Source organism: Varroa jacobsoni, unplaced genomic scaffold (genome assembly GCF_002532875.2).
Source record: "Varroa jacobsoni isolate VJ856 unplaced genomic scaffold, vjacob_1.0 scaffold_1085, whole genome shotgun sequence".
Lineage (NCBI taxonomy): Eukaryota > Metazoa > Arthropoda > Arachnida > Mesostigmata > Varroidae > Varroa > Varroa jacobsoni.
The window spans coordinates 200,974-212,861 of record NW_019213987.1 but is presented as its reverse complement, the minus strand read 5'-3'; the positions used below and the strand labels follow the sequence as shown (position 1 = coordinate 212,861).

The 11,888-nt window shown below is 42.5% G+C and overlaps 2 protein-coding genes across 3 annotated transcripts in view; one reads left to right on the top strand and one right to left on the bottom strand.

Moving 5' to 3' along the window:
* The window catches only part of LOC111266463 (L-xylulose reductase), an 8,846-nt gene extending 8,146 nt beyond the window's left edge, over positions 1–700 (bottom strand). Inside the window, exon 1 of the mRNA XM_086970919.1 lies at positions 686–700. Coding sequence (XP_086827045.1) covers positions 686–700 — 15 coding nt within the window. The remainder of the gene's footprint in view (positions 1–685) is intronic.
* Positions 1–11,888, top strand: part of LOC111266460 (pikachurin) — a 76,238-nt gene that overhangs the window by 57,511 nt on the left and 6,839 nt on the right. For both annotated transcript variants that reach the window (XR_002684112.2, XM_022843957.2), the window contains exons 7-10: positions 7,675–7,801; positions 8,464–8,671; positions 10,982–11,104; positions 11,437–11,674. Coding sequence is in view for 1 of the 2 variants with exons in the window: in XM_022843957.2 (XP_022699692.1) it covers positions 7,675–7,801; positions 8,464–8,671; positions 10,982–11,104; positions 11,437–11,674 (696 nt within the window). In the remaining variant the exon portion in view is untranslated. The remainder of the gene's footprint in view (positions 1–7,674; positions 7,802–8,463; positions 8,672–10,981; positions 11,105–11,436; positions 11,675–11,888) is intronic.

Sequence of the window (11,888 nt, the reverse complement as noted above, 5' to 3'; positions counted from 1 at the left end):
TATATAAGGCACTTTTGTTGGGCCGTACTGCTTTTTTGGGCTCTGTACAGTGCATCGATAACAGGTTGTTGTTTGGGCTGCGACAACTTGACGCATTCGCGACGGCAACGGTGACGGCTACAATCTACGGAGGTTACGCCGTAGACCTTCACACCGACTGCGTTACAGCGGGCAAAGGGGCTCAATAGAGCAGACGCAAGAGACCATTCCTCTTCCCTATCTAACTCGTTTCCTTTATCAGTATCGTGACAAAAAAAGAGAACGAAATACCTGCACTAGACGTTTACAGCAAAAGTCTACGCATCAAACTTAGCGAGTACTTATTACGGAGGGGCTTATATCTACATACGTATCACAAAGACACGAATAGATTATGGAGGCTTAGCAAAGAGCGAGGCACCATCACTGTTCCGTTGGCAGGCAGCGAAGAGTGATATTGAGCGGAGCCCTAAAAGGAGATCGCAATATTGCCCGTAAAGGCTTAGCGTTTGTTGAGAGCAGTTGTTTGTATCTAAAGATCACGAACTAAAAGGAGAAAAACAAGCCGTTCTAAATGCGATACGAAACTGCCAAGCACAAAAGCGGAGCGATGTAGTGATCATATATTACCACTGTGGGGCTTGAACGGAATATAAAACTGTCTGTACCCGAGTGGAGAGCTTGTTGACGCTGACTGAATTACTACCGCGGCCCTGGCCATCGTTACTGTGATCATGATACTAATAGCCGCCGCAACATAATCTTATCTCCTGTTATGCTTTTGTTACCCTGTGACAACGGTGTTACAGCTAGACAGCGACGCCAGATAGAGAACGCCAGGCAGCGAGACCTGCTTCCCAGCCCCAGTCCCACAGTTACTGGAACAGCGGCAGAAATGCAGAGAAGTCCAACGGTGAGATGAAGAGGGCCAAAGAATTTCAAAGAAATTCACTGGATGCCAATAGCGGACCGAAAAACCGCGGTGCCATAAATGTATAAAAGATGAGATCGTTAAGTAACTACATCTGTAGAGTGGGGGGATTTAACAATGTTATTTTCGGTTGATATCGTTGTTGGTACGATTTCTGCTAGCCACCACCGCCGCTGTTTCGGTGTTTACCAAAAACAGATTTAGGAAAAACTAGAAAGCACCACCAAGTGTGATACGTATCGAGATGTTTCGCTGTGTTGTTGACATCTCCAATTTTTTTTTTTGTCAAAAAAATAAGGTACGCGGATATCGATAGTCAGGCTCAAGAATGGCCAAACTGCCATTTAACATGTAAATGCCTAGAAGTAGGCGATGGTTAAATTGCATATGGGCATAGAACTATATACGTCATTTAGTTATTTTTCTAACGGAAAATAACGCTGATTTTAAAATCGGTGACTGTAAAACGTGCGCTGTTTATCAGACGTATACATATAGTAGAAATTTATATTTTTCCAGCACAACTTTGAGGGGTTAGATTTTTGGGGCTAGTTCATCTTTTTCTTTGTCGGACAATATTGCCGGCTTGTGGACCATATTTCTAAAGCAGCCAATTATAGATCAAGTTTAAACATGGGGTATCTCTTATGCCAAGATCTTCACGATAGGTACGCAGAGCTACGCGTAGTGAAAGTGATTTTGGAAAGCGGTACTCAAATTGTTATAATTGTCTGACATATTTAACAAAATACAATGCCAGGATACGCCTAAACCTTGAACATTCGAAACTTAGTTTTACAATTCTATTTTTTTTTATCAGTACCCATGGTAACAAACAAATGTGTTTTAATTAAATGAAAAATAGCTAGCTTAATATTAAATGGTTACTGAGCCTCCCGAGCTAACATCGTCGTTATTTTGGTTAAGGAAAATTTTCCTCTCAGTTTTGTTGTATGAGTGACATTTTTACACTAAACCACCAGTGATTCAGTAGGTTTGTCGCTGATCGGTAGAGTTATTTCGCTCTGGGACCATATGGTTTAAAGATGTGTATTTAATTGGACTTTTCTTGAGAAATTTTGCATTTTTCTCTTCGTAAAGACATTGTCACAGATAAATCATTTGTAGAAGTCTTTTTTAGATAATTCTTTTTTCGTGACTAGCAAATTGTTTTCTACGGTCGCTTTCAGGGAACTTAGCCTATGTAGCCCCAACACCTTCTGCGCCCTAAGTTCATTCACGTTAAAGGCTACGTGGGCAAAATGGTCTCATACATGACATCTGTATACGCATCATGGCACGTAATGCCGTTTTCCATGAACTCACAGCACAAGTAACAGAAGATCCTTATTGGAATAAGCTATTAATGCTATAAGATTAGTTAGTCTTTGCATGACAAAGATACGATTTACAGACGTTAATTTTTAATGGAACAGTATGTATCAAACGTGATCGTAGTGATATCGGCAAAAACCAGTCCCTTTGGTTAGCTCGACCTTTGACGTTGTTTGCTTAAATTGAGATTGTCTTTGCTCTTCGCGGACTCGGAACCTCAGTTCAATGAATTATGGTCTAACATGACTCATGGAGTTCAGTCGAGAACTCTTTTCTGCTAGATCATTTGTGAATTCAAAGGGGGCGAAGTTTGCTGTTTTTCGTGACATTAATTCACTGCGTTATCACCGCTTTGTCTCTGAGGATATTACACTAATAAATTTGCAATTTTTTAGAGCTGAAAGACGAAAGTTATCCCGATGTAATTCGCTGTCCTGCCCTCCAGATTGTTCGGAAATCGGAAGTTACCAGCTCGAGCAACTTTGTTATCAAGATAATCTGAAAGCAGTGGCCATAATTATGCATGAAAATAGTGGTAAACTGGCCTTTCTTTGCTGTTTTTTTTTTGTCTTATTGTCTATCTAGCCATATCGAAAGTGAAACTCTCCGCCCGGATACGCCATTAGTAAGAGCAGCTAATTTCTCACTTGAACTTTTTTCGTGTTACCGTTAACGCTTCGCCCATAGCGTTCGCATGTCAGTATCTATTTTTTCTTCTCAGATATTGTCCATAGATACATCCCTCATCGCATCTAAAACGCGGCAGGCGTCTGTGGATAATCTTAGATTGCTCCGTTTCCGTCCTGGATCAATTGCTGTGTACTACTTTATTGGCGTCGTGGGCTGTCGGGCTTTTGTAGCGTTAAGGCCTGCTTAACCCGTTGTCGAGCCATGGGGAAGGTGAGCACGCATTTGGCCTAGCTCAGTTTCGTTCAAGCAAGGATCACGATCCGCAGCACGTTCAATAGCGCACGTGATGAACGTGTTCACAGTTTCCTGCAGCGCTTGCCTTCATTTCCTAATAAGAGATAAAGAATAGCCTCCCACGACCACTCTCTACCTTTAAGCGACAGTTTTTCTGCAAACCTTAAGGCGGAACCTCGCTTAGCTGGTCAGTTACCAACTCGCAGCTACTCTGATCGTCAGCAAGGCAGTGTTTGTTCCGTGTCCATAATGAACGCTAATAGGAACGAGGCTGCGGCAATGGTAGTAGCCGCGGGGCGCCATGAATTTATTCATTAACACGTCGTTGGCGCTCATATCTTATTTAAGGTAAAGACGGACAACCAGTCTGGCCCTGAATGCCTATCCAAATCGTGAGCGCAGGCGCTATTATATGGTGTATGCATGTATTAATTCACGCCTACAATGGCGCCGTTGGCGGTTCATGCTGCTGTCAGTGGCTGCGACGACGTAACGCGCATCACATAAGCAAAAAAATGACTAACTGATTCTTTTCGCCTTTTTTAGCCATCGGTTAGCCGTTACGTAGTCTATACGTAGCGGATAGAGCTAAGTGGCTATCGACTTGAAATTTAAGTTTATCAGAGCGAAATACTGACATACGGCAAACTTGTCCATTGCGTCGATTGACTGCTAGTGGATGGTGAGTAAGCTATAAACGTATCATTCATATGTGTCATATATATAAGCGAAATCGGGATAGGCCTTAACGGGCTGTTTGTTATAACAGATATAGGCTCATCTCCTTCTTCTCGTGCTAAACGAAAACGCCTCATTCTACAACGAAACAGTATTTCATTACGACAAACAACGGTGCCTCGGTCTCGAAACTTGAGCGAAGATTGGCTGTAGTACAGTATTTATGCCCTGGACGAATCCCAACTGAAATTATTTGGGTCATTTTCAATCTACAGCATATCGGGTTGGGTATATGAGTATGCGGTGGCAGAAAAAGCACAAGGAGATTCTAGCAGAGTAGAAACCCACGTCGCAGAAGGAATAACGAGGGCGCTCCCGCCCAAAGAAGGATTTCTGACGATCCTTGTATTTACGTCAACGCGTTGATGCAGAAATTTGAGTGAACGCACGACGGCACGGATAGTTCACGAAAACCGCACGTATCCGTCATATTTTATAAAAATCAACCAAACGCTCTCTGTGAACAGTAAAATCAAGAGATTCGTCCTGTATTGTTTGGTACTCAGCTCTTTCTGAAGAAAAATGTTCTGAAGGAAGTGTGCGAACGCGATCGCGAGAAGTTGTGCCTCTTAGAATAGGAGCACATCTTCAGCTGAAGTTCATGTTCTCATTATATTAGTTCATGTTCTCATTATTATAGTGTCCAGTGTGAGAGACGTCATGCTGTCATGCCTCTTTCAGAAAAGCGAACGCATCGGTAAGCAAGTTCATCTGTATGCTGTACAAACTATTGTGCAATCGTAAGTAGCTGAAGTGTTTGAAGGAAAATTGTCCTGCTTCCAATAAGATGATGGTGCATCGGTTCGTATAAGTCAATCAGTGACCGCTTGAAATACAAACACGTTCCAGTATAAGTACATGACCCACTCCGGATCTAAACCGGTCGTGTGCTATCTATAGAGTATTACTGAGCGAAATGCCAACAAATTTTATCTTGTCTTGCATACTCGTGCCATATAGGAGGCGTCCAGGAAATTCCGTAGAGTACATTTAAGACGAGCCTATGAGCTGTTCAGTACCAGAATTGAAGCCGCAGTCGCGACGATTGACGATGACATTGAATAAAATGATTGGCAGGAACAGCACTTCCAGCATATGTAAAAAAAATTGCTGAAATATTCATTTTTATTTTGACACAGTCTTGAAAATGAGGTATAAAGAGACGTCTAACTGTAAGTGCCTCTCTTTCTCTATAGATAGACATACGTATCTATAGGGCAGTATGCCACGGTTTTAGGTGGTGTTCTGATACTCCAGGCGCTATCTGGGCTATCTTTACATATCGAGTGCATGTAATTATCCTACTACCTGGTCTGCTAAATGTGTTGTAAGTGTATATGACCCTGGTTCGCCCGTGTCCTGAATGACATTGACGTCTTTCAGAGTAGCGTTTGGTTGACCAACCAGCCGTAGGCTCTTGCACAAAATTGCCTAAGTTAAGCAACAAGGATCTTGCTTCTAGATAAAATTTCTAAAGCTAAGTTTTTCAACTGTAGGTGTTCTCTTGATTGGCGACTGAGTAAGGCGTGTATTCGGCAATCCCGAGCTTAGTGGAGCAATGTTGGGATTATCGCAGAAGATTTTCTGGGATTTATCAGAAGGGTGTATTTTCTGTATTGAGATAGATGTTCGACACGCAGATAGATTTGCAGGGTTTTTGGACAATGCTTGAGTGTACACTAGTACTATGTGGGTAACTCAATACAAGCTCAAAATAATTACAAATATTCATCAGGTGGCTTGTCCATGTTTATCGGGTAGAATTTATGGTTCCTATGGGCCAAAACTGTCATCTGCTATTGGAAAGGAAGATGCATCTTTTATAAACATTAACCATTTGATACCGAAAATTCTTTTTTAGCGATCCTGTGGGGTGCAATCGCACGTTTGTGCATTTGTTTAATGAAGAATTAACTTTTCGGCTTGCAATATCATTCTCAGAGTACACGAGCAATGCAAAATTGCCTTATGAGTCATCCTCGGCTGGCCAGCAAGTTTCTGTTAGGTAACTTTCATCAAAAGCCTAAAGCTGTTTATCTTAAACATTTAGTTGCTTAACTTCCTCTTTAAAAACGATCAAACCAGTTTATAGCAACTGAACTGTATTCTCTAAACTATTAACCAGAGTTGAACGAAGGTACACTATTCCCTGGGTAGTAATCATTGTTATTGGAAAAACAAACAGCATATGAGGCAGCCTCTCCTGGCACTGCATGTGGATATTGTTATTCTTTCCGATAATATTCAAATGTCTCATGCAGAGTAATTTTAACGCTAATTTAAAGGTAAATTTAAAGAAATAGTCCTCTCAGAGCGCGAGTCCTTAAAAATTCTCCTAAAAAAAAAGTACTAAAAAATAAAATTTGAGCACAAAATCTAGTTCAGCCCCTAGATTTATATATATAAATAGGTTACAAATGTATAGTGATTAATGGTACAAGTCTCTACGCAGCATTTATAGTGAATTCGATTTAAGCAACACGAACACATCGAGTTTTGCCTTGTCACAAGTCGTTTGGATAGCACGAGACATCTAGGCAGCAGGTTCGTCCGTGATCGCTTAAAGATTTTCTGAAGGATGCTCTCTTTGCTAGAAATGTCGGTGTCCTTTTCCTACGCAAATCTATAAGGGCTCTCTTCCCCAAGATTACGCTATATTCCGTTTGTTGCTCAGTCCCACCGCGCAGTATCTAAACCTGTGGGTAGTTTTATCTTTTCTTACTATTTTGCATTCGCCTCTCACCTTAACACCTTTGGATGATTTCGACCGTCCGGCCGAGCACCTGTTTTCTATCGCTCTGTCTCCTAGACGCTAAATCGCGCCGCCGTCCCAGATACGGCGCTCCGTTGCTACCCACAACGACCACGGATGCGCTTCCAGTTTTTCCTTTGCGCTTTAGTACGTGTAAACGCAGCCACGAAAACAACTTCGGGCAACTGTGGTAGGGAGGCGTGGAGAGTATAGGGGTCTGGAAACTTAGAACAAGGCCGTGAAGAATATCGAGAAACGCAACTCGAAGTGCTGCCGATTCCTAGAGAAAAGGCACGAAGGGGCAGTCGGCATGTGAGCGCTAGCTGTATTATGTCTTCTGCGGAATAAGAGCTGCGTACATAAGAACTACAAACTCCTCACCCAGATGGGTTCACAGTCCGTTCTTACGATGATCGCGGAACAATCGACGAGGAAGCTTCATGTGTGGCAGCTTTAGGCACTGCGTGTTCCCGTAATCGATTCTACTGACGGAATGTCGGCCATATACGCTGGTAGCACTCTCTGTTCGTACCTATTTTCAGGCGCCGTAACTTGCTGGCAAGACAGTATTCGAAATATTTTGTTTCATAATCGAGGTCCCGCATTGTTCTCATTCAACTTAACAGAACTTTTTAATCAACGACCTATAACATTTATCCCTTGCCAAAATAGTATACATCGTCAATGGACGCAAACGCGCGGAATTTCCCATAATTTGATGCAAATCTGTAACAGTCAGTCAGATATTATTTAATATAAAGACCTCAGGGTAACTGAGAAAGGATCTTTGACTGAAATAGAACTATTGCATATCGGTTCTGTTAACTTGTTGTTGTGTAATTTCAAAACAAAGATTTTATTCCAAATTATTACGTACTAGGACGCAGTATTAATTTAAATTAGAAATTCAATATTGACCAGAGAGATAGCAAACCCAAAAGAGTCGTAATCATCGTTAGTGGTAAGTATTAACAGCTCTCTCTAACACCCTGGCTGGCTCTCATCTCTCGGATAGGTTTGATTGCGGTATGGGCGAAGGTATTCTTCGAAGCGATCAGCCGGTCGTGCTCAGCTCTTGGAACAAACTGTCAATATATCGTGATCGGTGGGACGCCTGGATGCAGCTTAACAATGACCATCAGGTAGGTGAAGTTGTATTCCTGAGACGCACACACAAACCCCGAAGTATGCCCAGTGGATTTAGCAACCGCTTTACCAAGGGGCCCAGCTGTATGACACGCGCTCGTGGCCGCTATTGGCTTTCGGGTAGAGGGAAAACTCTCAAGCAAATTGGAGGACAAGGTGCACAATGATGGCCAAAACTCGGTCCCGATAACGTCATACTCCGTTCGAACAGCCACCTGACTTTGAGTTCAGTTCTGCTTCTGACAGGCAGGCCATATTATTTCCTTAAAATCGACTACCTACTGCCAGCTGCCAAACACCGAATTGGCTCTCCTAAGCACGAATCGCTTTCTGCAGATGGGCGCAAACGAGTCTGCTGAGATCTATCTATGTTCAATAAGAAGGGCGTATTTGAAAATATAGAGAACCTTGTTTAAAATGAAAATAACAATAACATCCTTACCCGTTTGTAGAAACTTAGGCGTTTCTGTGATACGGTGATATCATTTCTCATTGAGAAACAGACCTACTGTTAAAAATTGTGCTGCCATCACCCCGCGCATTCTGGCTGACTTGTTCAGGTCGGGCTTACCTTGACGGCGATCCATAGCGCTCATTTAACACCTTCATCCACAATGCGTCTTCTTGTTGTCGCGCACCTAATGTCGTTATATTTCAGGTCCAAGGAAGAAGCAAAGGCTTATTCTCGCGTATCACCTTCAGAGACAATTTATACCTGGGCGGGTCGCCCAATATCACGATGGTTGAGGGACGTCTGAGAACAGATAAGGCATTCATAGGCTGCGTGAGAAAGCTGGAGATTAACAATAGGAACTTTGATTTTCGTTCAGGGGTTAAAGGCGACGCACTCGACGGGGCCGATATTGGTAAGTAATGCAATATGTACGTATACGTAACAATCATTTGCACACTGGGCAAACAACTGTAGTATTTATACAGCGGATGCCTTTAGGTAGTCGGCGCAAAGACAACACATTATCACTGGATATACCTATTTACGTTTCAAGTACTATTGAAAAATTGTTAATATTTGAGCTCATTCAAGTTGATGTTAGTATACGGTTTGGGATGCATGATTTATCACTTGGATACGGTATTAACCTGGGTGGAGGAACGAAAATTTAGGAACTTACTTATACGAATAGAATATTACAATAGTTGGACTGTGTTACACCAAAAACATTTTGCGGAAAATTTAACTTTCTTTGACTTTTACCAATTGATTATAACTATATATATTTTGAAAATCTTCGTTATTACATTATTTCGTTCCATATGGGGTTCTACTATTACTCACTAGTGAACAAGATAAAAAATAAATAGCCCGTACAGATTATCGTCTAAAACCGAAGCTTATAGAAACCTATTTAAGTCGCCTGAACCACATAATTCGATCGAATGCGTTGCGAATTATCTAACATACATCAACTACTCTATATTATACGTGGTTACGTAAAATTTTTATTCCTGACAACTAAATACAAAAGTCTTTTACTACGGTTCGTGACTAGCAAATACTACCCTTCTTACAACAAGTGAATCTGCGCAAATAAAATGCTTCAGAACAACTTTTTTGTTTCTTCCAGTGTCGGAACACTGCCCCGCTAACTTCGAAAGAGCATAAACTTTCTCAGTCTCACTTTTCGTCATGATCATTTCTGAAAGTACGCGACAAGGGGTTTTTCATTGCTCCATTCTATAATATCTGTTCAGACCATCCGTGTGCGTCGTTTTAATCCTAGAAGCTCTTCCTGACGCGTTGCGCGCGGCGTTTGCACTTGCAATATGGCTGTCGCTGATCCTTCTGACAGATCTTCAGGCTTCCCAGCCTACACGATTTCCTTCTGTTCCCGAAATTCGCGTATCCCATTTAAGAGATCCTTGTTGCCTCGAACTCGAGAGAAAGAGCTTAAGGCAAGCTGGACAGAGTCCTCACGCAAACGCATACCGTTTCATATGGGGCAACCGTCGTCACGAAAGGAATATTAAAGGGGTCTGTATGTAAGGCTGTGAGGGAACGAGGAAGCGCATAGCGACAAGCTGCCTTTACAGTATTGCGTTGCACAGTTCTACAGAGACCAATACCATTGGGCCTCGGACATCTGAAATAATCTGCCCCTTTCTTTCGTAGAGAGGAAATGCGAATGCTGTTTGCCGAGTTATTTTTGGAAGCTTTTCTACAGTGCCATAGAGTGCAGTTTTCATATTCTGCGTCATGCCGCCAGTAGTTCTATTGCTTACACGGTGCTTCTCTTCTACCAAGCCAGGGTTTGGCATTGTATTCTGACGCAACCCCAAACATTCCTTCATGTCGCGTAGCTCACCGCATCCACCCTCAGGTCCCATACGTCCAAACTCTGTCGGCCAGGCTTTGCTGTTTCTCCGGTTAGGATGCGCAGATTGGGCACGGCCAGAAAATAAACAAATAAAAAGAGAAACCATTAATGGTAGAAGGCCGTCTCCTAAGCGCATACAGCGTGCCAAGGACAACAAGAAGCGACTTATAGCGGATTAACCACCGCGACGGCTGGTGCTTCTGCTGGCCACAGGGTTACTGCCGTCGTACGGTTGCGAGCTACTGAACAGACGAAGCTCGCTAGCCAGGCAGGCATTATCGAGAAAACAACGACGAGATCAGGGGAGAACTCAAGTAAGAAGGTGTTAGAAATCATGCTTTGCAACCGCCCGCTTGAAATGATTGTTAACACGCAAAAACCGTGGACAGAAGATGTGCAATACAGACTACAAAGAATCGCATACGTGAAGAAAACAGCAACTGGGCTTTGTATCGGCTTAAAAAAAAAGAGTGAGATACGCAATAAACAAAACGTGACCTGACACGCTTATAGTAGAGCGAAACATTCATTTTAAAACTATGCAACATGGCTATGAAACCCTGACATGCAAATAAAGCTTTCGGCTTTATTTAAGACGAAACTATTTCATTGCGAAACACGCTATTCTTTCATATAATATTCCTATTTGTGTCATTAGACAGACGGCTGCTGTGGAAATCGACTTAATCAAGATACCGACTTTAGCTGCTAACGAGATATCTAATGCTTTGCTACCTTTTTTCTTTCTTAGCTTTTACAATTGCTAAGTGTTAGCTGAGCTCCGAATTCAATTTCGCCTGACCTGTGCCATTAATTGCATGTTCACATTTTCTTTTTTAGGCGAATGCCGTGATGATGCATGCAATAACGTGCTCTGCCAGAACGGAGGACAGTGTGTCGACCACGGAAAGACTGCATCATGCATCTGCCCGCTAGGTTACGAAGGAGAGTTTTGCGATCAAGGTAGTAAATGAGCCAAGACAACCCTAGTCCCTTCGCAGTTATCTTACACTAGCTACGTCCTGTATTTACTAGCAAGCATTGAACACAGTAATTCTGTATGCTTAGATTCCGATACTATATGACATTCGTATTGAGATTGATGAGGCGATAACAATATAAATCGTCTATTTTTCCTGTCAAATAAGCCAAACTAACGTTCAATGCACGGGTTCAGTGCATTTTGAATATCGAACTGAGAAAGCCTTGTCACCTCACCTACGGGCGAAATAGAAGGCGGTTTAATAGCCAAGCGAATGCTCTGTTTGTTTTTCCATATCTGCTCAACTGTGAAGAGGTGACAATCCTGGTACCGGCGTTCAACGGTTCATCGTTCATGCGTTTCCCCGGCCTCGGTGAGCGTTTTCTGTCCTTCCTCGAGATCACCGTCGTGCTGAAGCCGCGGTCTCTAAACGGAGTTTTCTTCTACAACGGAGATTCTCTCGAGGGACAGGGCGACTTTATTATGCTGCAGCTCGTCAACGGTTTCGTCGAATTTAGATTCGATCTCGGCAACGGGGCCGCTATTGTTAGGTATATTGACGTTCGCTATTCTTTTCTCAAGGGCTATCATTCAGCTTTAATATCTGCTGATACAGAATTGATGAAATGTTCTTTTTCAGCCTTCACTTGCCACAGCGAGACAACATAACATGAGAACGTAAAGATGTATAATAACCTAAGTCAAAGGTCCTACTATCGAGCACGCCAAACTGTGAAAATATTTCACTTTAATGACACACTCGTC